The following is a 27579-nucleotide window of genomic DNA, read 5'->3' as shown; positions in this document are numbered from 1 at the left end:
GCTATGGAGGTAGAAGTCCAGGAAGAGGCTGAATAATAATGAAAAACTCTTATACGATGATTAATACGTGCCAGGCACTATTCTAAGCACTTTACATGTATTAGCTTGTTTAAAAATACATGAGGCATGGATGGAATGATTAAGTAAGTGGCCCAAGGTCACTCAGCTAGTCAATCAACTCAGCCAGGATTTGCAGCCAAGTAGTAAGCTTCAAATTCTGTGCTATTCAAATTGTACCTGGAACTAATACAACATTTAAGTATTTGGGGGATTGATGAAAACGTGCTTATGCTAAGTCACAAAAGGCACTAGACATTGACCCTTTAGTTTGCCTTAGAATGGACATCTCCTATCAACCTATAGTCTAGGATATGTTCAACCTGAGGGAGGAAAGGGGAGGGAGTGTGCAAATGGTCAAAATGAAATTACATTGACAGAGGGATCTAAATATGGGTTTGTACGGCCTGCGACTCCCTTTTTGGATATGCTTTCTTGTCTGACCAGTTTCCGGGGGTGGTGCTACTAATAATGGGGCACCAGTAGCCTGGAGGTTTCTCTCAATAGTCATTCATTCAACAAATATTTGAGCATCGACTCAGAGGTGAACAAGACGAACAACAGTCCTACTCCCTTAATATTTACATTCTGTTTGGGGGTGGGGAGCAAAAAGGCTAGGAGGCCACTGCTGGAGAGGGGTAAACAAGGGGAAATGAAAGATTAATTCGGAGAAGTAGGCAGGCGAGGCTTTGAGGCCACACCCGAGAGGCGTTTGTATTTTACTTGCATCAATTCAGCTCCAGTGAGGGCCAATTTACGCCAGGCTGTACGTCCTAGACCACTTAATCCTGGCAATCCAACCTTCGCAACCCTTACTTGTGCCTTTCGGGTAACCTGGCCACCACGGGTCCCTTAGCCTACCAAGCCACCCGGGCCAGGGTTACCTAGTCCCTGTCTGGTGGTCGCCTCAGTCCCCGCGGTCAAATCCTTCCTGCGCCATCTCAGCCCATTAGGGGCTGTCTGCCCGTCGTTCTCCCTTAGCGCGGGTCCCCTTGGCTGGCTAGGTAATCTCAGTGCCACGCCTCCCAGGCTGGAGATTCGCCCAGCACATTACGCTTTGTTCCCAGAGCTGGTTTTCGAAATGCCGCTCCCTCTCAGATCCAGCTGTTTTCCTGCCAGCGCTGGGAGACCCAGCTGCAACAGCGCCCCCAGCGGCGTGCCGCAGCCCAGGAAGAGAGTGTCCGTCACCGTTGATTCCTCCGCCTCCTCCCGGAACGCGGGAGCCAGAGAGAGCGGCGCACGCCCCGACCGTCACGACAGCCCTTCTGATTGGCTGAGCCGGGCGACGTCACGGGGAGGATCCTGGCGGCAGCTGGGATCTAAGCCTGCGCTTGCGCAGATAGAGTGCGCTGAGCGGAGGGGGAGGTGGCCGGCTGCTTCTCCGCGTCCGCCATCTTGTTGCTGTGGCTCTTGGGAACCGGCTGGGTGAAACCGCCCTGGAGGCGCGACGGTCCTTGAAGTCTTGTGCTGGGTGTAGCAGTGGGGGTCAGTGCAGAGCCGTGGGGGTGCGGAGCCGACGCGTTTCAAGCCAGGAGTGACTGGAGGCACCCCTGGTACGCTGGGAAGTCCGAGAATCGCGGAGCGGCCTCTGCTGCTGCTCGGTTTCGCCCGCCTCGACCTCGGGCTCTGCCCACCATTCCTCGAGCCGGCTCCCTCCGTGAGGCGGCCCCTGAGCAGGCGAGCGGGGGCGGAGGATGCTGCGGGCCCGGAGCCGAGAGGAAGGTGCTGGCTGGGCCCACTAAGAGCGCCTCAAGGTGTGCGGAGAGGCCCTTCTTCGGTTCCATAGCCGTCTGCCGGGTCAAGGCATCCAGAGCAGGCAGAGCAGCCGTCGCCCGGACCCGTCCCAGAGCCCCGGCCCAGCACCATGTCTTCTGCCAGGTTCGACTCCTCAGACCGCTCCGCCTGGTACATGGGACCGGTGTCTCGCCAGGAGGCGCAGACCCGGCTCCAGGGCCAGCGTCATGGCATGTTCCTAGTCCGTGACTCCTCCACCTGCCCAGGGGACTATGTGCTGTCCGTGTCTGAGAACTCCCGGGTCTCCCACTACATCATCAACTCGCTGCCCAACCGCCGTTTTAAGATCGGGGACCAGGAGTTTGACCACTTGCCAGCCCTGCTGGAGTTCTACAAGATTCACTACCTGGACACGACCACCCTAATCGAGCCTGCGCCCAGGTAACGCGAGCACCCCCCGTTCTCCCGGCCGCAACCCACTCCGATCCCCGAGGAAGGTCAACAATGGCTGGGTTGGTTCGTTTGAGGTTGATCCAAGAGTGTGTGTATGGGTGTGTGTGGTTGAACTCATTTTCCCCTATTCTGAACCAAATTATTTTCCAGAAGGCATTCGAAGGAAAGGCTAGTGTCAGGATCTGGGTCGCTGGGTGAGGGGGATGCGTCTTAAAACAGGATTAACCGCGGTTGCATATTAAAATGTATGCTATTTGCGTTTCGTTATGTTCTGTAATTGGTTATCAAACTAAAGCAGGGTTTTGTTGTTTTGGTCTTTTTAACCTTTTTTTTGGACCACAGATTTCCTTGAGAATCTTGATAGCCCTGGCATCCTCCTTCACCCCCGCTCAAAAAAAAAAAAAAAAAAAATGCTCTTAAACACGTTTGCACACCATTCGAGGTTCTTGGACTCTGCAGGTCTCTGAACTCCTGGACTACAGTCTTTGAAACAATCGACAAAAGAAAATGCTTTAGCATTTAGAAACAAAAACCTTTAACTGAAATGTCAGAATTGTCTGTATTGATACTTTGGTGCCAGATTTGAAATAAGCCTGACTCTTTCTATTTTATCATACATTAATTAAAAGTTTTAAACGGTAAGGGCATTTTTTTTTTTTTTTTCATTTTCTCCCAAGCTGGACCATTAGTAGGCAAAAATCCATTTGGTTAAAGTCCAAAGAAGAATAAGGCTAGAATGTTTACCTACTAAGGGAAATTTTTGAATGACACTTATTTTAATTCTATCTTAGTTCAGTTTAAGATGTGCTTTTTGTATTAAGTCTAATGATTTAATATCTATTTTAAAGTTTACCAGAGGTGACACTGAGCATCAAACATCCTCTTTTCCAAGTAAAATACATTTCTTTCATTTGATTATTTGCTTTAATTTGCCTTAATTAGTATTGTAGCAGAGGTTTCTTTTATTTAAATTATGCTAACTGTGAGCTGAAGAAATGGCCTAGAATTTTAAAAGTAAATGGTATTTCACTGCCCAATTTATTTCTTAAATATCTATTTTAAAAGGACAGGAAATTTTGGGTGATGAGATATTTCTGATTTTATAGATTCGCTGACAGGATATTACTCTGAGCTTTAAACATTAAAAGCTATTATAATTAAGGAGCACCCACTGGATGCCAAGTTTAAATGTTGCTTCCATGGAATAGAGAAGAAACAAAGCCATGACAGTGTAATGACTATAAGATTAACTACTGAACTAAATGGACTTTAAAAACTGGAGGAAAGTGATTATAAATCAAGTACTGTGTAACAAAGACCTAGACAGCAAGAACCTGATTGGTGAAACCTACAGGTCCTTGAAGACGCTGGTAATTGGACTTTGAGCACAATATAAGGGGTTGGGGAGAATCTTAGAACCCACCGTAATGAGATTTTGTAATATGTTTAAGTAAATAAATTCCCTAACTTGGGAAGGTGAATTATATCATTAATTTCAGGCATTTATTAAGCCATGCTGTGTGCAAGGCATTGTGCTTGCTTTGAGTTGACAGGTATTACAGCCATTTCAAAAAGCATAAGTAAATGACTTGATCCCCTGCTAGAGAGAGAAAAAGGAATATGGTTTAGTGGCTTCCCGATACCCACAAAAACGACACCAAATTTTCCATACTGTCCCCTCAGATACCAAATCTCCAAATCTGCCCTTGCCCCCTCTCCTCTTTTAGTGTAGCCATTAGTCTGCTCACTCATTCCCACAAAACCTTTGCTGTCTCTGTTGGCTCTTCATTTGACTAACTCTACCCACTCCTCACCTATTGAAATCCTACCTGTAGTTCCAGGCCCCTCACATATAATAAGGCCTCTCCCTGACCCTCCCGCTTACATTCAGCTTTGTTTCTTTTTACCTATGCCCTCCACCCGAGGCATGTTGATATAATTTAGTTTTTCATGTCGATATAATTTAGTTTTTCATTTTTCCTTATATCTCAGAGGACTGTCACAATGCTGGTTGAATTATATACTGACTGGATGTACTTTGCTATACTAAGTCTTTGGATTACCTCTCCCAAGCCTGAAATTCACAGATTTGGTTTGATATGTTATTAGCCTTTGTAGAAAACTAGAGGCTAGTAAAAGCTTGGCCAGATGCAAAATTCAGTGTAAAGCGGCTTCACGCCCCAAACAGGATAAATTTAAGTGGCTTAGTTTTTAGGCATCAAAATAATTCTTAAAAGCCAGAATTTTATGCCCCTTGGCCAGTAGTTTGTGTTGTTTATTTTGCTTAGCAGAAGGTCATAACTGACTTTCTCAAAACTTAAGAATTGGTGCTGGTTTTCTTCTAGTGTGTTTTTTTTTTGTTGTTCTTGAAATGTTCTTTAAGTTTTAATTTTGTATTTTTGTTCAAATATTTACAAGAGAATTTTATCCCAGTGATAGCTACTGGAAAAGATAGGTGACATACTTTCTTCACCATGGAATTTATATTTCAGCGGAGGAGGCAGACTAAAAAGTAGAAAAATAAAACATAAGATAAATAAATGCTAAGAAAGAAGTAAACCTAGGCCAAGAGACTATAATAGACGGGATTTACCTGAGGTACTGCAGTTAGAGAAAGCATGAAACTACCTAAGGGTAGAGAAGGAAAGTAAGCCTGGGAAAGGCTTGAGCTAAAGAGAAGAGCCTTCCAAGCACAGGGAAGGACTAACACAAAGTCCTGAGATGAGAAAGCCAGCCAGTGTGTCGGGAGTGTGGTTCTTAAAGGAATAGGTCATATATGAAGAGTTCGGAGATAGAATGGTCAAGATAAGGAAATTGGATTTTTTTTTTTTTTTTTTTTAAGTACAGTGGTTGCCATGGAAGAGTTTGAGCCAAGGGAATGACCTGGGGCTGTTACTGTAAACCAGGTGCAAAATGATGGTGACTCATGACACATATGTCATGTCATATAGACATCATATAGACTAACACAGACAGCTATGGCTTATAGGTACCTATTTTGGAGATAGAAATGATGCTGGTGGGAAGAGGGATGATAGGGAAAGAAGAATAAAGATGACCTGGTGTATTTATAACTTTGTGACCTCTAGGTTTATCTTATTACTGTAATTGCTTTTTATATTTGTCTGTGGTATTCCTGTGGTGGGTTTTAAATTTAACCCAAAAAAAGTATGTCAGATGGCTTTGGTTGATTTTTGAATGACCCTAAAGGATTCTCTTTCTGCACGTGGGTGTAGTTTTTGTGTTACAAATAATTTGATGGATAAACAAATCCTGTGGTGGTTTTCACCTCCATTTTATTTGAGTATAAACATTTTTAACATTCTGTGTATTAAGTTGTAATTAGTAATCAGGTAAGCGCTAGTGTTTTTTTTAATAGAGGTTATTTCCAGTTAAACAACAGAATTTTTCAGAAGTTTCTGAGTGGATTGTTTGGATATGAACTGCATTTTCTCATGGTTTCGATACTTGAAAGTATGTTTTGTGTAACTTCGTTTTAGCTTATGTGTGAAGGGTAGGAGAAGAATCATGAGAAGTAAAAAATTTTAAATTGAGGCAAGTTGATTCCTAGAGAAAATCTTGTTGTTTTTTTTTTTTTTTTTTTTTACTCAGCAGACTATTGCACATCACATGTACCTGGTAATATGGAACTAACGTTGACTCAACAATCCCTGTTAGGTTCCTGAGGAGCTTACTGGTTACTAAGATTTTTTTTTAAAGGCCATTTCTATGCTATCTAATATGGAGAACAAAGAAAGAATGCTTAGCCTAACCTGAGGACCCAGAGAGAGGACTTTCACACCTGTGAAGCAGAAATCAAGCCCTGCATGGACCAGAGGATACCACAGGCAGTTGGGTCACACCTCCACTCATATTCCTTGTTAAAAATATTTAAGGGAACTCAAATCTGTACTTTTATAAATGGGAGTAGAGGAGAAGGAGTACCAGTAACTTTGATTAGCATAGAATTCAGCTCTGTGAATAAACCTTTGAGTTTCTTACCAGTAGTTTAAATTATCTAAATTCGATTCATATGAGACATAAGAACATTGTCATTATGTCTGGAATGGAAACTTGCCCAGTCAAGGGTAGTGTTCCCATGGCATGTAAATCCATTAAGATTTGTGACTTTACTCTTGTTTAAGACTCCGATCCGGAGAGTTGTTTTTTTACCTAAGGAAGAATTTTCCTTTTGATCTGAACAGTCGGACTAGATTATTTCTAAGGTTCCTTCAGGCTAAAATATTTTAGTTCTTCCTGATAAGTAAAAAGGCAGGCAGTGCTTATTAGAGGGAGTTCAGATTATCCTAGCGTCTGAGCTAAGATCCTAACTAGTAGGGTGGGGCCGCCAGGCATGTGGCAGCTAGTCTGGAATGATGGCTAAGAGCGCGAGTGGAGCAGTAGTGAGGTGAAGAGGCTCGGAAGGCAAAACCAGTGGCATACAGGATTTCTTTGTCTGTGTCACAGAATTGAACCAGGTCAAGGGAATTGGAATGTCAAAGCTTTTGTGTTTTCAGAAGGGAAAAAAAGGATAGAAACAGTAATAGGGAATGCTTTCCTGTGTCTTTGGCATTTTAATTTTATCAGTAGGAATTTCAATATATTGATGCCCACTGTGTACTAAAGTCTAATACTAGACTCAGGGCAGTAAGTAAATGGAGTAAACCATGATTCTTGCCTTGAGAAGCTCAGTATACTGAACAAATTAAAATATAATACCATTGGTGCTTAAAAGCAAGTATGATCATTTAAGGGGTTGGGGAAGGCTTGAAAAGAGGAGGTGCTCTCTCAACTGATTCTTGAAGGATAAGAACAAGTTATATGAGGTAGAAGAGGTGGTGGCAGTGTCTGCTGGGAAAAGCACAGAGTTATAATTAGTGTGTGACTGACAGCAAGCTAGGAAGGACGAATAATGCTAAATTGTAAAGGGCCTCCTGTACTTTGTAATAAATGAGTTTAACATTGGAAGCCATGTGAAGTTTTTAGGAAGAGAATTGTCATGGTCAGTTTTACTTTTTAGAAACGTCTATGGTGTGGGACTTGGTAGGGAGAGGAGAGTGTAAGATTAATCAGGGGTGGTTGAGGGATAGTGAGAAGTTGAACTAAGATCAAACATGTTGGAAATATAAAATGGAAAACGACTGTCTTTTCTGGGCAATTGTATATAGAAGATAAGGAAGAGATGTAACTTCAGGGATGATAGAATGGTGTCTTTAATTGAGAGACTAGAAGAGAACACATCAGGCAGGGTAAGGGGATGATTGTTTTCAACAAGGAAGCCAGGTGTTTAACAATTAGATGGGTTTGTTATTGAGAAGAGAGTTGGGGGCTAAACATATAGATTTGGGAGCCTAAGCTTAGATGGAGGCCCCAGAATGAGCAGAATGGGAATGAGCAGAGAGAGAGAAGCTGTGGGAGGAGGTGGAGAGGCATAGAATAAGAACCATTAGTGATGGTGTAGGTATAGAAGGGAAAAGTCCTCAGTATTCAGTGCCACTGAATGCTAAAGAAGGATTAACTTAACTAAAGCAGTTTCTCTGGAGAGATGCTTAGCTAGTCTTCTTGGAATTGATTCTTTTACCATTTATTGTTTTGTTTTCAACTTTTTCTTGTGAAATATTTAATACATATAAAGGGTATATGGATACATGGATATAATAAGAAAAGTCTTCTTTATCCATGTACCCCCTTTTAAAAACTAAAACTTTTACTCAAACCTTTGAAACTCTCTCCCATCAGAAATTGATTGTATAGCTTCTTCACCATGAATAAGATTTCAAGCTTAGAGGATATTAATACTCAGGTTTAAAGAAAATGTTTTCTCTGTTTATACATGAAGTTGAGAATGCTTTTAACCAAGAAAGGAGGGAAGATCATTGTCATTAGATAAGAAAAGCCAGTTACCAGTTAGTCATCCAGGGCCTTGCTACTCAAGTGTGACATGAACCATAGGCACAAGAGAGGGAGAAGGATGGGTCTAGTTTGTTTGAATGGGCTTGGAAAATTCTTTGTACATAAACTTTAAAAGGGGGTTGATGGGTGCTATTTACAGTCTTGATCAAGGAACAAACTGTGAAATGATTTAGAAACAATGAATAGTTCCAATTTTATATTTCACATATCTTTGGACAGTGGGGCCTAATAGAAAGGGCAAGTATATCTGACCTTGGCATCATCCTGGTTTCATCTGCAATGACACTAATGTGTAATTTGCTGGGGATTTTGATGAATAAATGAGTTTGAGAATATGGAGTGGAAGACATTGAATTTATGTCGGGAATGTAGCTGGGAGATTTGATGTCAGATTTAAGGGTATCTTGGTGTAGTGAATCAGGAAATAATCCCCAAGGTTACTATAGTAATATAGTTGTGGAGAATGTATAAGCCATTTTCCATCTTTATTAGGTTTGTACACACTTCCCCTCACCAGGGAGGTGTTGAAAGTTGAAAAGCACTCTCTGCTCTTTAACTCAATTACGTAGACCAGGAATTGGCGAACTTTCAGTAAAGGTCCAGGGAGTAAATATTTTAAGCTTTATGGGCCACACAGCCTGCTCATCTATGCCCTTATAGCACAAAAGCAGTCATAGATAATAAATGAATGGGCTTGACTGTGTTCTAATAAAATTTTATTTAGAAAATTATGTGGTAGGCGCAGTGGCCTACAAAGCCATAGTTTGCAGACTCGTAAGCCAGACTCCAGATAGTTTTTATATAGTGTACTATACAAAATGCATTTTTAAAAGGGTTGTTTAAAAAATACATACAACAAAGACCATAGGTAGCCCACAAAGCTTCAAACATGTACCAGTTCTTTACAGACGTTTGCCAGTCTTTGAAGGTCCTCTCCAGCAAAGCTCCTGGTCTGTGCTTATAGGAACCAGCAACAGTGTGCCCCGTGGGCTGGGGATGCTGGGGAAGAGAGTTTTTGAACCTTTGGGCCTCTAGTCTTTTTCTGAAGCAAAACCAAAATATGTAAGTGTATCTTCCACAAGGTCAGCTTCAAAGGATGCTAGTCTTCAGCTTTTTGTGTATTACTTCCTTGCCTGTTCTCCTGTCCCTTAGTAGAACTAACTCCTTTGAGTGCTCTTTGACCCTGTCACTCACTGTCTGTCATGATACACATCATGACTTTGTGCTTTTTCATTTGCCTTCTAGTCTTTTCCTCTACTAAATTGGTACTCTTTTGAGAGCAGTAACTTGGTTTTAATTAACTCATTGTTTGTCCTCTCATATTGTTAGTACATAGTAAGGCCAGGGGATACCTGGGTAAATGGATTTTATTAGGGTTACTACCCACTGAAGCTGTACTGGTGTCTCAAAATATGTGTTGTGGAATGAACTGCTTTTAATATTTAACTATACAGACAATAAAATAACCTTGGATGGTGTCTGAGTTGGAACCTATTGTGCTCTTAGTAAAGCATCTGAGATTTATGTAGTACTACCCAAACTTTTCACAGAATCTTTGTGGCCCTTGAAATGAGAAGAGGGGAGAGGTGTACTTTAAAGAGGGTGCAATGGGTAGCTGCTCAGTGTCAGTCAGAAACTATTTGAATGTTTTACAGACATTATAACTTTAATTTTTATACATCTGAAAGATGCAGGGTTTATCCATGAGGCTGACTAACTTAAAGGTTATGAGGTTATGAGTGAGGGCTCTAGAACCAGACTGCCTGAGTGCAAATCTGACCCCTGCTTTGGCTTCCTCATCTGTGAAATGGGGATAACAACATCTACCTCACCAGATTGCTGCGAATATTAAACAATATAATGTCTGCAAAGACTGCAGAAAATGCCTAGCATAGGTAACGAATGTCAACTCTTTATTACTGTTGCTGCCCCTACCACTCCTGCTGTCTCTTATTAGGTGTACTTGTAGTGAGCAGTTTGCCCTTTGGTTGTTAATAAATAATAAGGCCTTTCAGTTTTAAATCAAGCTCCTAATCACCATGGTATTCTGATAATGATGAAGCTAGTCATTTACATTAAAAAGATACAAGTTTTGACTGCCACTTAGAAAGCAGTGTGCCAGTATGGACCAAGGAGCATGAAAATGTTACCATTCTTCAGTATGGAAATCTAGGCTTATAAAAAAAAATCCAGTATAGAGAAAATATGGTCAGAAAAGTTCATGACAAGAATTATAAAATAGGGAAAAAGCAAAAACTAAATATCCAGAAACATAGGGATGCTTCATTGCAGCAGGCTCCCAGAATGAAAAGTGGTACCCTGCTGTGGAAGTGATCATGAAGAAGACCAGTGATGTGGAGAAACACCTGTGGTATGATATTAGGCAAAAAAAACTACCACCGACTTTTTTTTTTTTTTTTTTTAAAGAAAGCCATAAACTGGCCTTGTGGAAGGGGAGAAGGAAAGGAGGATTGTAACTACCTTAGGGCAGAAACTGTGGGATTTTTTTTCTCTTGTTTTCCTTTTTTTTGCTGAATGTTATATGGTGACACTTTTTATAAAGGAAATTTTTTTTATATTAAAATGCTTCAACTTAGATCACATTGTTATATGAAATAATTTTTTAGGTCATTAATGGGGGGGGCGGGGAGAAAGAATAGCCGTTAGCTAATCGGAAACCAGGTCAGTGGGAATATCCTAGCATACTCCTCCTAAAGAGGTGTACTCTTTAGATGAAGGCCAGGGTTTGTTATACTCTGGTGTAGCTTCTGTGCTTCAAAAGAGTTGGTGGGGGTGGGGGGCAGGGGAGACTAATGGTAAAGTAGTTTTTTCTAAAACTTGTATTTGCAACTTTTCAGAACATTTCTCAGGTGAAGAGAAACCTCTACTTCTTTTGCAGAAGGCATTACAAATGGGATGTTGCTGGAGAGCAGAGACTGCTTTTATAATTGTCACTGGGAGTGCATTCTACAACGTGCTAAGGCAAAATATATGTTGAATCTGTGAGCACAGCAAAAGGAGTTGGTGGTGTCTATGAACTGTTGCTTAAATGAGAATTCTTGCCTCAGAGTTTTGCAGTGAAAACTTTCACATGCTTTCATTTGGATGCTCAGATGATGATCCCTGTTATACAGGATGCAGTATGACTTTTTTAATTTGGAAGGCATATGAACCTTTTTCTGGTTTTTATGATTTGAGAGACAGAGATCTGTGTCATCCTTTTTGTGGGTGCCTGGGAAAGTGTGCACGATGCACGCCACAGATTAGGACCAGGAGGAAGAGTATGTATGTGGTGGTTGTGACAGGGCCCTAAGGAAGGCAGCTACTGAACTTACTTTAGATTTTGAAAATAAATTCCGACCAGGTATCTGTGTAAACAAAAGGTTCCTGTAAAACAGATATTGACTTTGTATGTGCGTATACGTACTTAGCATGTGATTTAAAAGGCATATTCAGGGTATTAATTTCTGTTGCAGTACAAACAATAGAAAGTAAAACAGTGTGACAGAATCTTAAACTACTAAGACTATATAGAGAGAAATAATTTATTATAGAGAATGGTTTATTTAAAAGTTTAACACACACTGGTATAGAGTAAAATTTTTCTCTTAGAATAATTTTCTTTCTCTCTTAAGGTATCCAAGCCCATCAATGGGATCTGTATCAGCACCCAACCTGCCTACAGCAGAAGAAAATCTGGAATATGTACGGACTCTCTATGATTTTCCTGGAAATGATGCTGAAGACTTGCCCTTTAAAAAGGGTGAGATCCTGGTGATAATAGAGAAGCCTGAAGAACAGTGGTGGAGTGCCCGGAACAAGGACGGCCGGATTGGGATGATTCCCGTCCCTTATGTTGAAAAGCTTGTGAGATCCTCACCACATGGAAAACATGGAAATAGGAATTCCAACAGTTATGGGATCCCAGAACCTGCTCATGCATATGCTCAACCTCAAACCACAACTCCTCTACCTGCAGTTTCCAGTACCCCGGGGGCAGCAATCAACCCTTTGCCATCCACACAGAATGGACCTGTCTTTGCAAAAGCAATCCAGAAAAGAGTACCCTGTGCTTATGACAAGACTGCCTTGGCATTGGAGGTAAAGTCTGAGGCTGGTTTTGGGGGATCTTTGACATTCAGTTTTCATCTTTAGTTTTAATTTTGTTTCTGCAAAGTAATGACTGCTCATTTAAGGTTATAGTCATAGGAATAAGAACTGGATGATTTGGAAGGTCCACTGTGAGTGTTCCACATGACACATAGCCATTTGTACATTTCCATATTTCTAACATTGTGGTCAGTTCAGTTGAGGAAAAATATGAATAAATACCTTAGAATTCCTCTTCAGCCCAGCAGAGGAATAATTTTAAAATATCTCAGGTCGTATTAAAGATTTTGTAAATTATAATAGCATGGAATAGAACTTGAACATTTTAATCACAAAGTCATGTTCTTTCTAAACATTAACTGCCTTTAAAAAAAAAAAGATTCTTGCAAAGCTTAGCATATTCCTGTGGCTTATGGAAATGCAAAGAAGTCCTTAAGACCAGTGCAGATGGCCTTTTGAGGGTGGTGGTAAAACTGCAATACACAGTTTCTGCCAGAAGGTAGAAGTTTGGTGAGACATCTGATTAAGTCCAGAGGGACCATATATGAGCACAACCCCCCTGACAGTCCTGGAGAAAAATGCACAGGAGAATCTGACAAAGTAGATTTCAAAGAATATTTTAAAGATTTTTAGAAGAATGGTCCCATATATTTTTTAGTGTTATTCTTATGATGTATAAAATACTTAGTGAAGTAGGCCGTAAATATTATTGTAGCAGAACATGGGATTTGGTACTACAAATCCCAGTGCTTTCATGTGTTGATAACTTGTGAAAACGCCTTGTGAACTACAAACTGCAATGTAAGTATCACTTTATGATTACCATTGAATACTCTTAATATTATCAAATTGTATATGTTAGAGAGAAACAGATTAAATTTGTGACTGCTCTCTGTGTATTAACACCAAAGTCAAAGCACAGTGTAGGGTTGGGAGACAATTTGGTACATGGCAGGATGAAGTAATAGAGTCTGTCATTTCAAAAAAGTAAAACTTAACCCACAAAACAGCCTTCCCACAGATAAAAGTTAGCTATAATTTGTTTCATGTGTATTTTTTTCATTGCTTTTCTCAGTTTTCTCTGGACCAAGAGTCATATCCCTCTTTTGTTGGCTGTAAGGAAAAAGTGAGGCTTGTAGCAGAGACTAGGGAGGACCCAGTTGCTTTTATACTTCTCAGTGGAAGAATAGGGGAAAAAAAAAAAAATAGAGGAAGCAGCCTCCTGGCTGTGTAAGCCTTCTGGCTTTCTCATCCCCACATAGACCTGCCCCTGAACACCTCTGGCTTAGTCTACACCTCAGCACTCTAAAATAACTTAGGGTATACTGGGCTCTTAATACCTTCTAGTTTGTGTAGTGGCTTCTGCCTTCTCAGGCATTTTCACATATGTCATGTTGTCATAGGAGCAGAGAGCTAGGGTTCAGAGAGTTGATGTGATTTAGGTAAGTGCTTTAGACCAGGATGAGGAAAAAGATGCTATCTGGTTAATGGTGTAATTTTAAGATAATTCATATACTTGACCATTACACAGCCCTCCTAATCTCTCAGATGTCAGAGAAAAACCTCCTCATGACACTAATGCAGCCATGTAAGCCTCATCAAAGCCTTGCGTTGGTACTTTACAGTAAGTGAGCCCCAAGAAATATACCTTTGCCAAATCACACTTAATGGTATTTCTCATTCTGTGTATTTAAATGAGAGTTCAGCTACAGCATAAGTAAGTATTTCTATGAATTGTATTATCTTCTGAAACTTAGTGGTGCCTGTCTGATCTTGTTAAAAACAACTCTCTTAGGACCATTGTAATTAGGTTACCAGGAAAAGTATTAAAATTAAAATGAGAAAGGTACGACAAGTAGGACAAAATGTACCAGTAATTGAAGCTTCGTTATTCCCCTTGATAGTGTTACAGAGAACGATGATAGCTTAGGTGAACTTTATTTCTTGAATTATTTCACAAGCTTTTTTTTCACAAAACTTTATTTTTGAAAGAATGTTCTACCTAGTAAGACCAGGTGCTGTAGGCGTAAAAAATAGAAAAATAAAGGATTGTAAGCTAACAAGGTCCTTGCAGTCTGTGAGGTCAACCAAAGGTTGCCTCACTTAAGATAATATGATAATAATATGATAATAAAAAAGAAAGAACGTTATTTCAAATAAAGAGACATTTTTCAAACAGCTCTATGTTTAGCCATTTTTTTGCTCACTTCTTTTCAAGGAGTGAGTTGATCCTTGGGATTTACTTTGATTTGATACCTGTGTAAGTAGGATTGCGGTGGATGTCCTAACTTCTTGAAAACTGGGCTCTCCTATGCTCTTGGAATGGCAGGGCTGAAAGGGCTCCTGGGAAGCAGGTCACACCCTACAAGAACATTGTCAGGTTGAGGGAAGCCATGTAGCCTTTTCTAGAAGTAGATCATTAGTCAGAAGAGAATGTGTGGAGCAAGGGTGCTATTGTCATTTTAAAATACCTGTAGTCAAAGTCGTGTTCTCTAACACAGTGGAGAAGCAAGATGGTTAGGAAAGATCATGGACCCTCTTTCAAATCCTTGCTTTTTTCCCTGGTGTGATCTTGGGCAGGTTGCTTAAATTTTTTTGAGCCTAAAAGGCACCCTGGCTCTAAAAGTTGCTGTTAATTTGTTTGTTAATCATCTGTTCATGCAACCAACCTGTGAGGGGACCCTTGTAGGGTCCTGCTACCTATTGAAAGAATAGAGACAGAAGCCAGCAGTGTGGGTAAGTGCAGATAACAGTGCGAAGAAGAGTGGAGATGGGAGTATGGGTAGATATTGGTCTGAGAAGGCTTCCTGAAGAAGGTGACCCTTGAACTGAGTTATGAAGGGTAAATAGAAGTTAGCTGGGTAATGTGGGAAGGCATTCCTGGCAAAGGGAGGAGCTTGAGTAAATAAGACTAACATCACTGAGTAGCTGTAGGTTGGTGAGATGCTGGGTGTTGGGTAAAAGTGGCAAAAGAGAGCAGGGCAGTGGGCTATTGCCATATTATCAAAGGACTAAACTGAGGAGATTAACAGGTTTCTTGTGTTGCCTTCATTGTGGTATGAAATAGCCAATTTCTCACAGCTGAGGAGGTTCTGAAATTTGTGGACAATTTATCTTTTTATTTATTAATATTTAAATAAATTAGCAAATGCTTCAGTCTCCCTATAATCATATCATTCTCACACACTTGTATTCCAGTTTATTTTTCTGGCTAGAAAAGGAAAAAATTTCTTAGCACCTTCAAAATTGTACTTAACTCTGGGTGTACGCACCCATGAGTATTTGCTATATGAAAATTTGTATCAAAATATCTAAAACAAAGGTCTTGTGTCCCTGTGGACTTTCTGGAGCATAGTCTCATGTGTGGTTCCTCTTGTCTTGGATGACTCTGGTAGTTAAGAAGTTCATTGCATCCTAGCCCTCCACCAGAGAGAAACAAACCGAGTCCCCTTACTATATTTACCTAGCCCAGTGTTTGGACTTCAGTGTGTTGCCCTACAGTTATCCCTCAAATCTAGGTTTCAGTAGTACCAGTTGTATTTTTTCTTTTTCTTTTTGGTCTTATACTATCTGTACACTTTCTGAATATTCTAAAATTTTGATTGTCTTCTAGCATATCGATTATCCATCCCTCAGTTTCATGTTAACTGCACAGTTCATAAAAGCACAATCCAGATTTTTATAGTATGTCCTCTGCAGCCTCTCCTAATCTGTCTCATATCTAAAAAAAGACAGTGAGATTGTGGGCTGGCATGATTTGTTCTTGATTGAGCCCGTGCCGCTTTCCAGACACCTCATTCCCATTCTAAATAGTAATAAGCCATATTTTGCTGATTGCGTCAGAACTTTGTCCAGGTTTGATTTGAAGCTCACCTTTTACATCTTACAGAATTTGCTATCATGCCTGTTTTAACAAAACTTAGAGATTTGACCCTTCATAGATCTGCCAGTGTCCTATTATGTAATTCTGTGGCAAGAGACCACTATTGGACTCCTTCTTCCTAAGTATTGTTTGACCGATACTTAAATATCTTTCATTTTCAGTATAGGACATCCTTTCATCTTTGGTGCATGTTCTTTTTATGATGCTTGATGTTCTTCGAGCTTACTTTTCACTCTCATTGAGGTCATGTGATTGTACTGTTCAAATTTCTTCTTGGATTGTCTTCCCATTTTGAAACCCTTAGTTATTGGATTACATCTGGTCACAGAATCTTTTGAATTGGCCTTTCTAAGGCCCTTGGTACCAGTTTCTTCACAGACTGGCCTGAAAGTCTCAGATTTCTACTTCAACCAGTTGGTTTTGTTCATTTGTTAGAATTAAATTCACATTAGCAGTTTCTTCATTGCTGCTTCCATGTACTGAGATGACAACTGCAGAGCAAATCCAGGTTTCAATAGTACCAGTTGTATTTTTTAAACCTCTCAAAGGTTATCTGTGTGTTCCTCTGCCTGGGTGACCTGTAATATGTAGCCACGGTGATGTCAGATCTGTACATGATTATCATCAAGCATCCAGCTCAACTCCGGAGATCTATACAGGGTCATAGCTTCCTAATGTGTAATGAGACTACTGTCTTGCTTTCTATCACATTATAGCAATGATTCACCTTTTCACGGAGCCTTGTCAGAGTTGCCCACGAGCTCACACTCAGCTTCATAATAAGAATCTCAGGGCATTTCATCAGCACTGATGGGCTCCTTCTGCACCTTCTGTCACTGATGTTGTTGTGTCAGTTATTCTTTGCAGCATCTAGTTTTAGGAATTTGATTTACTTCTGTACTAAAAGTGACTTTTTCCTTAATCACAGTCCTTTTGTAGGAATTTTTCGAAAATCCTTTAGAATTTTAGAAAGTTCTTATATATTTAATATTTTTTTCTTACAGTGTATCATTCTCATTGGGTTGTGAATCAGAAAATATTATTCTTAAAAGTTTTTGTTCTTTTTCCTTAACATGGAAATTGGGTGAGAAAACCATGAAATTGAGGCCTTTATGTGGTTCAGGCAGGGCCTGTCCCAGTCTGGTCATTAATGCTGACCTCAGTTTTCTGTATGTGGTATTGACTGTCCAGGAAAAAGAACCATCAGTTAGGGGCCTCACAGACAGTACTTTAATCAATCCCAGTGGCTGCCTTATAGGGTAGGTGGCACCAGTCCCATTTTACATATTTAAGACTTGAGGTTTGTGTAATTTGCTAACAGTCTCACAGGTAGTATGTAGCAAAGCTAAGACTCAGCCCATAGTCCTTTTTTTTTTTTAAACAACTCTATGGAGAGAGAATTCACATGTCATAATTTACTCATTTAAAGCATTCAACTCCATGGTGTTTGGCACATTACATTATTTTTTTTTATTATTATGAAATATGTATAACAATTTACCATTTTTAGGCGTACAGTTCAATGGCATTCATTACATTCACAGTGTTCCCATTCCCCTTCTCCTGAGGCCCTGGTAGCCTCTAATCTATCTTCTGTCTTTGTGAATTTGCCTATTCTAGATACCTCATATACATGCCCTTACTGCCCTTATTCCACTTTACCAGGTTCATCTATGTTGTAGCATGTATCTTCACTCTTCTTATGGCCAGATAATATTCCATTATATAGATATATACCACATTAGGGTTAGCTGTTCATTAGGTGATGGACGTAAGTCCTTCACCTTAGTAAATTTATTACCAGTTATTTTATTCTTTTAGATGCTTTCGTACACGGAATTGCATTCTTAATTGTTTAAACTGGTGTATTGAAACACAACTGATATTTGTGTGTTGATCCTGTACTTGACAACTTAGCTGACTTTTGTTACCTCTAATAGCTTTCTTGTGAAATCTTTAGAATTTTCTATATCTAGGATCATCTGCAAACATAGATAGTCTTACTTCTTCCTTTCCATAGCCTACGTTCTTTCGCATCACAGCATACCTTTAAACTATGGCTCATTCTACAATCTAAATCCCTGTGTTTTCATGAGAAGTATTAACCAGTAAGCAGCAGTCTTTAACCAACTTACTGCCCTGAAGGATAATTGGAATCTCAAGGAAGAGACCAAGTCTTCAGTATTAAAAGCAACATCCTGTTGTAGGTGAGAGTGCCTGAGACTACTCGACTGCTGCTCAGGGCACACAGATGACAGTCAAGGGAGGACCTGGCCCTCTAGTTCCAGTAGCTTTGATTCTGGTACAGGTGCACAGAGTGCACAGAAGCAGGTGTCAAAACAGGGTGAAGGCCCCAGGCAGCGCTGTGAGGAGAGGGCTGTTGGTCTGCTTTGTTCTTTGTTGTATCCTTCCAGGGCCTGGCACATAGAAATTCGGTATTTGTTGAGTGAATAAATAAATGAAAGCCACAAATAGGATGAAAACTGGTGATTATAAGATATGGGTTATTGTTTTATATTTTAGGGAGGGGTATGGACCCTTTTGGAATCTGGTGAAAGCTGCGAAATCTTTTTCGAGAAAAACAACATACATTAATAGGTTTACATAAAATTCTACAGATACTTTCAGGATGTTCTCTAATATCCAAGGCCCATTCTTGTCACCCAACTTCTCATTCCAGTGAAACCCATTGTGCTCCTCATCTTATTTTTGTGTAATCTGAGAGTGCATTTGCATTCTCAAAATGTTAGTATGGGGAAAGGAGACTGATTGGAGCTACCTAGTGCTTGGGCTTTCCAGGGCTTTGACTGGTCTTTGAATCAAGTGCCAGAAGTTAGGCAGTAGAATCACCAGAGCCCTTCTGTTAATACTGCAGACAAGTAAAGCTGAAGGAAACTGTTGCCCTTTAACTCTTGGATTCTTGCATGGTCCTCACTAGACACTTAAGAATGGGGCTGACTAGTGCCCTACCAGTGTGTGCTCAGTTTTAGAGTTAACATGTGCACTCCCCAAATACTAATAAATTCAACTAGGCAAAAAGATAGCATTACGACAGTTACCATAATATTTAGGATTGTCATAGGGTCACAGTAAAGATGGTATATAAGGTTCTCTCTCCTCTTGATCTGTTGATCAGGTCAGCCATATCTTCCAGGCTTAGAGTGCTCCTTGAACTGAGTTATTGATACTCAACCACTTCGAGATTGATCTGCCCTCCAAAGCAAGTGCTTCTTTTGGCTCACTTCTACTGTGAACCCAAAGAAAGGGCACCATACTGGAATTGGGAATGATGAGAGGAAATAGCAAGATGGCCGTGAAGGTTTTGAGCCAGAACATCGTTCAGTAGAGACATGGAAGAAGCTGGTCCACAACCAGGCTCGTAATTGTGGGCAGCTGGTGGCATAACATAGCCAGGGCATCTTTTCTTTGTTGGTGTTCTGAGGCTTGTTCCCAAGTACAGGGCCTTGGACTGAGGTAGACAACAGCAGGACTGACATGCTATGTTTTGACATGTGAGCGTGTCTCTAAGGCCAGAATGAAGCATTAATGGTCAAGTGGGCATCAGAAGTCTTCCAGTCATTCTTTTTTCCTAGGCTGAATCTTAACCTATCTCTGCTGGTCATGGTTCTCTCAGTCAAAGCAATAACTCCTTGCTCCTTTGCTCTGCAAGGTTGACTCAGTATTGTTTTTATGACGCTTGCCACTTTTTGAAAACTTTTTATTATCTAACAAATATTCACTGAGTATCTACCATGTCTGGACAATGGGTTATTTATTGTCTTATCCCATAGTGAAGACAACTGTTCCTTGAGGATGGAGAGTGAGTTGCTCATTTTCCCTGCAGATACTCATTAAATTTTATTAAATTAACTAGGTAGAATGATGTGGAAAGTATACTGTGAAAACCATCAGAATGATGAGTTAATTGGAAGGCGTGAGGTTTACATGTTCTTGGCAGTTTTCAGTACTTGGTTTACCCTCTTCTTCATCTTCTCTTTGTTTTCCTCAGCTGCTTAGTATCTATCACAGTAAATTATTAGATCCCCAGTTTTCAAACTTGCCCCTCATCTCTTCTCATTCTAAATGGCATCCTTCCTATCCCATCAGTTTTGAAAGGGCCCTTCTTACTTAACAAGGCTGAAAACCCACTTTAATACAGTGCTTCTTCATGCTGTTTCAATTCTTCCCACAGTGCTTCCAGAAGGTACCAGGACTATCTGGGACCATGAACTTGGAATGGGGGCTGGGTTCCATTCAGGACTCTCCACTCCCATAACATCTACTGTTTACTTAGTTAGATGTTCTGGTTAACAATTCCCATGTAATACTTCCTTTAATTATTGCAAGAACGTTTTAAAGTCAGAAGGAAACCGAAACTTGGACAACTTGAGCAATTTGCCACGATCATGTAGCCACTAAAACTGACAGCACCAGGACACCAATCCAGTCCTGCTCCATGCTCCAAAGTTCATAGCATGAACCATTGCACTGTTGCCACCTTATACCCATTTTAAGCAGATGAGAGATTGCTTCTGTCCTATTGTACCTTAGTTTTAGGTAGGTCTGATATTCAAGACATCTGAAGTACATAACATAGAACCTAGCTCAGTGCTCTGAGCAAAATAAATACCCCATCTACAGTGGCTACCTCCAGGAGGTCCTTCCTGCTCTCATTGCATGTGCAGCTTTATAAGGAAGGTGCTTCTAAGGGGGTTTGTGTTGTCCTTGGGATTTGTTTGATTTTGGTCAGAGTTAATGTTTCCTCAACTATGAAAGAGGAGCAGAGGTCCAGGTTTTCTTAGGACCAGCTGGGTGATTCTGGGCCATAGCCTGAAACATGATTTTTAACATCTTAAGACACTCAGTTGCATAATTGCATTTCCAGCCATTCCTTAAAGGAGAGAGTTGCATCTATTATATAGTCCATACCTGGGAAGGAGTTTGGCAAGTTTGAGCAATGAAAGGAAGCCAGTGTGATTGGAGAGATTGGAGAGGAGGGTCACAGAGGCATGAAATGGGGTTAGAGATGGGAAGAGTTAGGAGCCAGATCAGGAAGGGCCTTGAAGATGGGAGTTTGGATGTTGCTCTCGTGCAAAGAAGTGAAGTTGGGTTTAAAAGGCAGAGTGGTGATCTAATTCTATTTCTTTGTAAGGTCTGTCTGCTACTGTCTTTATGCCCTGTGCCTGTTATTTCTCCCAAACCTTGCTCCTCTGCTCGGTCATCTATCCCCAGCATGTGGGGAACATCAGCTCATAGTTTTCTCCCTTTTCCTTGATTCTGCAAATTTCTCTAGAAAGTAGCTTACAAGAGACCTGTGACATGGAGTGCAAAATCAGCAAAGCAAGTTCCTTCCTTCAGAGAGTGCTGTATTGTGGTGGCGTGTCTGTTGGGGGTGGGGAGGTGACCATGGAGGCACAAAATGGTGCTTCCTCAGAGGAGTCTGCCAGAATCCTGGAAGATAAGGCACCTGACCTCACAGAGCCTTGTGCAAAATGGGAGGTGCCCACCTGGCAGTGTTATTTTACAGATTACCACAAAAAGAGCTAGGGAGTGGGGAATGAGGAAGGTAGGTGAGGTATCCCACTTCAGGTGCCATAGGACATCAAAGGTAGAGAACTGGATTTAGGTTGTTGACTTGGGCCATCAGGAATTCCTTGGTGAAATGGCGGAAGCAATAGCCAGAGGGTAGGGTCTGGCTGTAGGAGAGGAGTTGGCTGATTGGACTGGGGTGACATAGATGATGGAAGGTGGCTCAGGGCAGGATGGCTGGGCTGGTAGAGCCAGGTGGTAGGAGGCTGGGGAAAACCAGAGGTGAGGGCATTATTAGGACAATATATGCCTGGTCACCAGGCTGGAGGAATGAGCACATCAAAGAAATGGGAAAGAGGTGCCCAGGGCCAAGTTTTCGGGACGATGAGACTTTGTTCTCTTTTATATTTATCAAATATCAACTAAGGCAGGCTAAGAGTACAAACTTTGGGCAAAAGGTGTGCTTTCTGTGCATCTGGAGTCTAGTCGAAGATGGAAAAGTTACTGATAAAAGGACAAAACACCAAAATACTTTTTGTAGGACATCAAATGAGTGGAGCAAACAAAAACTTCAGTCATGGGGAGAAGCCACTGATTCTGTCATCTGCCAGCAGCACCCATCAGCCCCAAACTGTAGCTTTGTTTTTTAAATCTCAGTTCATTCTTGCCTTAGCCTTTTTTCTTTGACATCTTGTCAGAGTCAGATCTTGGATCTGGCTCTGAATGCCTTCCTGCCTGCCTGCAGACTGCCCAGGTTCCCTTGGACGTCCAAGGCATCATCTCTTAGTATAGCAGAGTACTCCTGGGCGGTTGTTTGCCCACTCTCCCCCTTCACTGAATTCTCTCTACAGGTATACACGCACATACCATCTTATTTGTCCTTGCCTTTTTATATGTTTATTTTAATACATTAAATTCATAGCAACCAGTCTCTGTTCACAGGGGGAAGTTACAAAGATAGGACATTAAGGGCAGAGAGTGTCTTGGTGAGAAGAGCCCCGGAGGGGAGGCTGAGTGGTCCCAGGTGCTGGTGGGGTCTGCTGCCTTTGCACTGTGCTGGGTGGCAGGGACACAGGCAGCCAGGACTAGGAGCTGCCTGGTTTTGTACCCCTCCTTCATGGTGGACCAGCCTGTGACCTTGGGGAAGGCTCTAGCCTCTGGCTTTATTATTCCAGCCTACATTACAGGAGGCTGGTGTATGTTGGGGATCAAGGGGGATAATATGTCTGAAGGAGTCCTGCAGATAGACACCTTTGTGAAAATGGAGCCATATGGACAAGTCCCTGACTTCACAGTGTCCATTGAATTAGAAACCCAGCCCCATGAAGCACATTCCACACAGGCTCTTTTCCTTCTCCATCTTGTGTGGGCCTTTCCCTCAGCTCTTTGCAGCATGAGCTCTTTTCACATCAGGACAAAATTATCAAGTTTACAAACTTGGTAGACATTAGCAAAGTGCTATGTTGTCTGCTTCCCAATGGTGTGTGTAGAGGTAGTCAGTCACCTACTTGGTGTGTTTCTGACTTCCCTTTAGTGTGTTATTTCTTGGTGTTTTCTTAAAAATGTCTGATCACGTGTTTGGGCCATGGCCTAATTGTTAGAGGTTTTTTAAATATACTTTTTTGTGTGACTTGACTCAGAATCAAGTGTTCATTTCTATCCTGTTGGAGTTAATAGCCAATATGGGGAGAAAAGTTGCTTTTGTGCTCCGAAGCTGCTTCACCTAACACACGTTTTCACCAGCTGGAGAGAAGCACTCTGGGCTTATTGATGGCACTTTAATGTCTTTGGCACTACTTGATTTTAGGTCTAAACACGGGGAAAATATGAGTCCTTAAAAATATATAGGTTTCTATGGCTAGTACAGTGTGATTTAATGTTAACTTTCTTTTTTCTTTAGTTTGCAGAGAAAATGCTAACTTTGTCGTCTTTCTCTATTTTTACAGGTTGGTGACATTGTGAAAGTCACAAGGATGAATATAAATGGCCAGTGGGAAGGCGAAGTAAATGGGCGCAAAGGGCTTTTCCCCTTTACGCACGTCAAAATCATTGACCCTCAGAACCCAGATGAAAATGAGTGATTGCTGTTGCCCTTTTTCCTGCTGCTTTGTTCTGCCTGTCATAGTCTCCTTTGAGTCGGAAAGCGTTCTGTCTCAGACAGGTTACACTGCGTTGCCGATGTCCAGCTTTCTGCAGACTGACAGTCTCATAAACGTTTGGAATGCACACAGTGGCTGCTTCGGCACTTGTATCATAGTCGTATTGTCTAAGAGTAGCCAATTTTAGAGTTCTTTTGGATCATAAACTGGAAATACTGATGGAAGCACACAAGTGGAGAGAAGTCGATAAGGAAAGGATCTTCGTTCTCATCACTGCCCTGTTAATTGTACTTGTGACTGATTCTGTCATGTTTTTCAGAGAAAACTTGAGGCCATGGTGTGGCATTGCGTACTGTCGCGCCATAAAGCAGTGGCTCAATCACCATTTTGTTTTTCCTTTGAAGAACGGAGCAAGTGAACTTTGAGAGGGAATTCTGTCCTTAACTCTCCAAATCGGGGTTTTTTGTTGTTTTGTTTTTGTTTTTGGAAGACTTAATTAGACTTGTGTGTTCTAAACAGGTTTATAAGTAGCAGGTTGGATTTTTGTATTATCACAAGAAATGACACATGCCTCTGAGCTTCTAAACTGAAGCTGGTGTAACTAAAGGAATATGAAAAAAAAACAACCCTGAAGTGGAGGCCTTGATTTTCTTGGTTGCCAGCAGTATCTTGTTTTGCCATACAGCAAACAACACAAAAAAATTCAGTCGTGTGCCAAGCTGTTTGGGCAGCCTCTTGGATTACATTGTCCCCTACAGTAACAGTGTGGAAGGTGCTTTGGGGGAAACTTTTGCTTACTTTGTTTGCCAGTGACAGGAGCATTGTAGGGGGCATGTGGCCAGTTTTCTCTCCAGTGTTTCAGAGAATGTACTCCTTTAAAGTATAGTACTTAAGTTTCTTTAAAAAGTGAGATCATTTCATAGAATCATTGGATTCATTAATGAACCTTTAAATTCCACTCACTGAAGCCCAGTCCTCTGCCCCAACCCAGGCTGCCAGAGAAAGATGGTGCTGTTAATACTGGTCCCACTCTCTATGTACCCGTGATACTCCCAAGCGCAGAAAATGCAGGCTCTGGAAATTGGTTAATACAGTTGATGTCTAATGTTTTTGTGACTAGGGAGAACCATTAACCAATTTACCATTAACCATTTACCAATTTGACGTTAAAGTTTCCCCGTTAGCGGAAAAAGATACCTGTTCATACAAGCCAGCTGGTACAAGTATGTAACTGATAGTTCATTTGCTGGCAGTAGCAGATTAGAATTCTGGAACCTTCATGCATTTCAGTCTACTCTCCCTTCTGAACATTGATGAAGACAGGCCTCAGCTCAGAGTGAATACAGCAGACTTAGAGATGTAGCAACAACCTAATGAGCAGCTCTGTGTCATGTACTGAGCATCTGCTATAACTATGACCCTGTTTTCTACAGGGTTGTAGGTTTTGAGGGTTAAGAGCAATATATTCTGGTGAGAGAACCAGCAAAGTAACAATATCTTTTTAAATCATTATCTGTCAGGCAGATAACTGCCATACGAAAGAATCTTGAGAGTGCTCATGTGTGATACAATGGTCAGTTAGAAAAAAATATCACTGTGGCTGCCCATCTGTGGTTTTCTTGAAAAAGACAGCAGTTGGCTCTTCCCATTAGAACTTGAGTCACCTCTGGTTCTGAAGGTGCCAGTCCATTACAGTTGCCTTTTGTTTGGAGTTCAGGCCTAGTTAACACAACAAATAACCTGTATGTAGCAGGATCCTTACACTCTGCCTGGAAATAGCACTTGCCTTTTGGCCAATGACCCAGTACTTAAAGGGGGGTATCTAACAGAAGGTGGAATGTGTGCCTTGTTCGTGGAGGGCATAAACCTTAAGGTTTTTTTAAACCAAATGTAGCTGAGGGGTTTGGTACCTTTTATGACAATAGTTGGCTTTAAATATAAGAAGGAAATGACCACTTTGGAAAGCAAGGTTTCTTCTCAGTCATGTCTACTGACTAATATAGCAAGATTCACATCATGTGGAGCACTTCAGAATCAACACCCACAACCTAGGTTTGGCTTCAGAGTGAGTCTGCTCATCACTTCAGCCCACATGCATGTCTTCAGCACTACCCAGGAGACTCACTCAAGAGTCTAAAGTAAGGTGAGCCTTGAGTTCCGAACTCTCAAGATATGTGCCAAAAGTAGTACCTTTTCGACTTGGAACCGTATTAGGTTTTTTTAATCAGGTAGAGAAATTCTCCTTTTCACACTAAATACACAAAAAAACACCACCCTTGTCTTGGCTTCCTGCCTAGGTTCCCCCCCAGCAGTCTGGGAAGACTGCTTCAGAAAGCGATGCAAATTTTCAGAGGAGCCGCCTTCCCTCCTGTGTGTACTTCCCTTATAGGATTGTTCGTTACCGCTGCTGGCTCTGCTCTACTGTTTGTCATTTAAGAAAGTACTTGGATGTTAAATTAACCCAGGAAGTGAACAAATTATGTACTAAAGGGCATTGACAGTTTGATTCAAACTTTATCCTGGGAAGGACCTCCATCGCAGGAGTCATTCTTGTCATTTCTGCATGGCATGGACCACCTGATGACATGGTTAACAAAGAAAAAGAAGCATTGACTCGCTGCCATTTGACAACTTTGGTCACCCAGAAGGTACCTTCTGTGCTCATTGTTAGAAGACTGAAAGGAGGGAAGGACAGCTGCTCCCACCTTGGAGCTCAAGCATCCCTGGCACTATGCTAACCATCTTTTACAGCTGTTTACAGACAAGGCGGGCCGGGACAGACAGCCACTGCTCTTGTAATGTTTGCTCAGAGGAAACATGAACATTTTATTTTTGAAAAGGGATGATGTGTTTTTGTGCCAGGTGTTTTTAATTTAATCCTTTAATATTAAGTTCATTAACCTCTTAAAATGAGTGGATTTCTTGTTTTAACACAGCACCTAAGACTAATGCTTTCTGTGGACACCACTGAGCTCTGCCTCAAACTCCACCCTCTGGGACCAGAGACCAATGTCCCTGGTAACTGCTGTCAGGGTGGACACTGAGCTAGTTGTACATTCTAAAGGAGTAGAAGGACAGTTCTCTGAGACAGGGTCGTTGTCTCTGCAGGAGGAACAGTGGCCTTGCTTCTAGACGGTCTTCACTGTGTGTTTTAAAACAACAAAACACAAAACTCTTTTGACCTGTAACTTAAAGATCATAAACTTTAGGCAATAATATTTTCTGTGTAAGCTTTTAAAATTATTTTTTGGGATCATAGCTTGTTTTATTTTGTGCTATAAAATTAACAGTATTAAATGACTTATATTCTTAGAATACATCGAGTGTCTTTTCTTAACAGATTAGTGCCTTTTTATTTTTGTATCCCATTTTACGTTACTGGTCCTGGCATCAGAACCCTTGTTTCCATGGCCTGTTTGTACATTGTCTCAATAAAACTTGCATCAGCCGGTGGTGGCAGCAGCTTTGGTGTTTCGGTATCTCAGTGCTGCCTGGAGGTGCTCAGCCCCCACCAGCCTTCCAAGCAGTTCCTGGTGAGCACCTGGTGAAACACCTGGTGTTTCACTGAAGTTGAGTCTTGCAACCCAGCCCTACTGACCACGAAATAGACTGGGATCTTGCATCAACCCTTCCCCACCTGCGGGCCTTCGTACAGAAGAGAAGCAGCTCGTGCTCAGCCTTGGCCTTCTGAGGATGAGGTAATAGTTGCCACACTTTACACCACCAAGGTAAACTTGGATGTTTTCCTTCATAGGCACCCATATCTGAAGCCTCTGTTAAAAACTTGTTCAGCTCAAGCTA

General features: G+C 41.3%; 1 protein-coding gene across 1 annotated transcript; it reads left to right on the top strand.

The window, feature by feature from the left end:
• The first annotated feature begins 1394 nt into the window (after positions 1–1394).
• On the top strand, positions 1395–27240 carry CRKL (CRK like proto-oncogene, adaptor protein). The gene is made up of 3 exons (XM_016120192.2): positions 1395–2232; positions 11793–12258; positions 23626–27240. The coding sequence occupies exons 1-3, from the start codon at positions 1922–1924 to the stop codon at positions 23758–23760; spliced, it is 912 nt and encodes a 303-aa protein (XP_015975678.1). The 5' UTR covers positions 1395–1921; the 3' UTR covers positions 23761–27240.
• The last annotated feature ends 339 nt before the right edge of the window (positions 27241–27579 follow it).

This window comes from Rousettus aegyptiacus, unplaced genomic scaffold (genome assembly GCF_014176215.1).
Source record: "Rousettus aegyptiacus isolate mRouAeg1 unplaced genomic scaffold, mRouAeg1.p scaffold_m13_p_5, whole genome shotgun sequence".
Lineage (NCBI taxonomy): Eukaryota > Metazoa > Chordata > Mammalia > Chiroptera > Pteropodidae > Rousettus > Rousettus aegyptiacus.
Note: the sequence above shows the minus strand (reverse complement) of the source record. Positions and strands in the feature narration are given on the sequence as shown.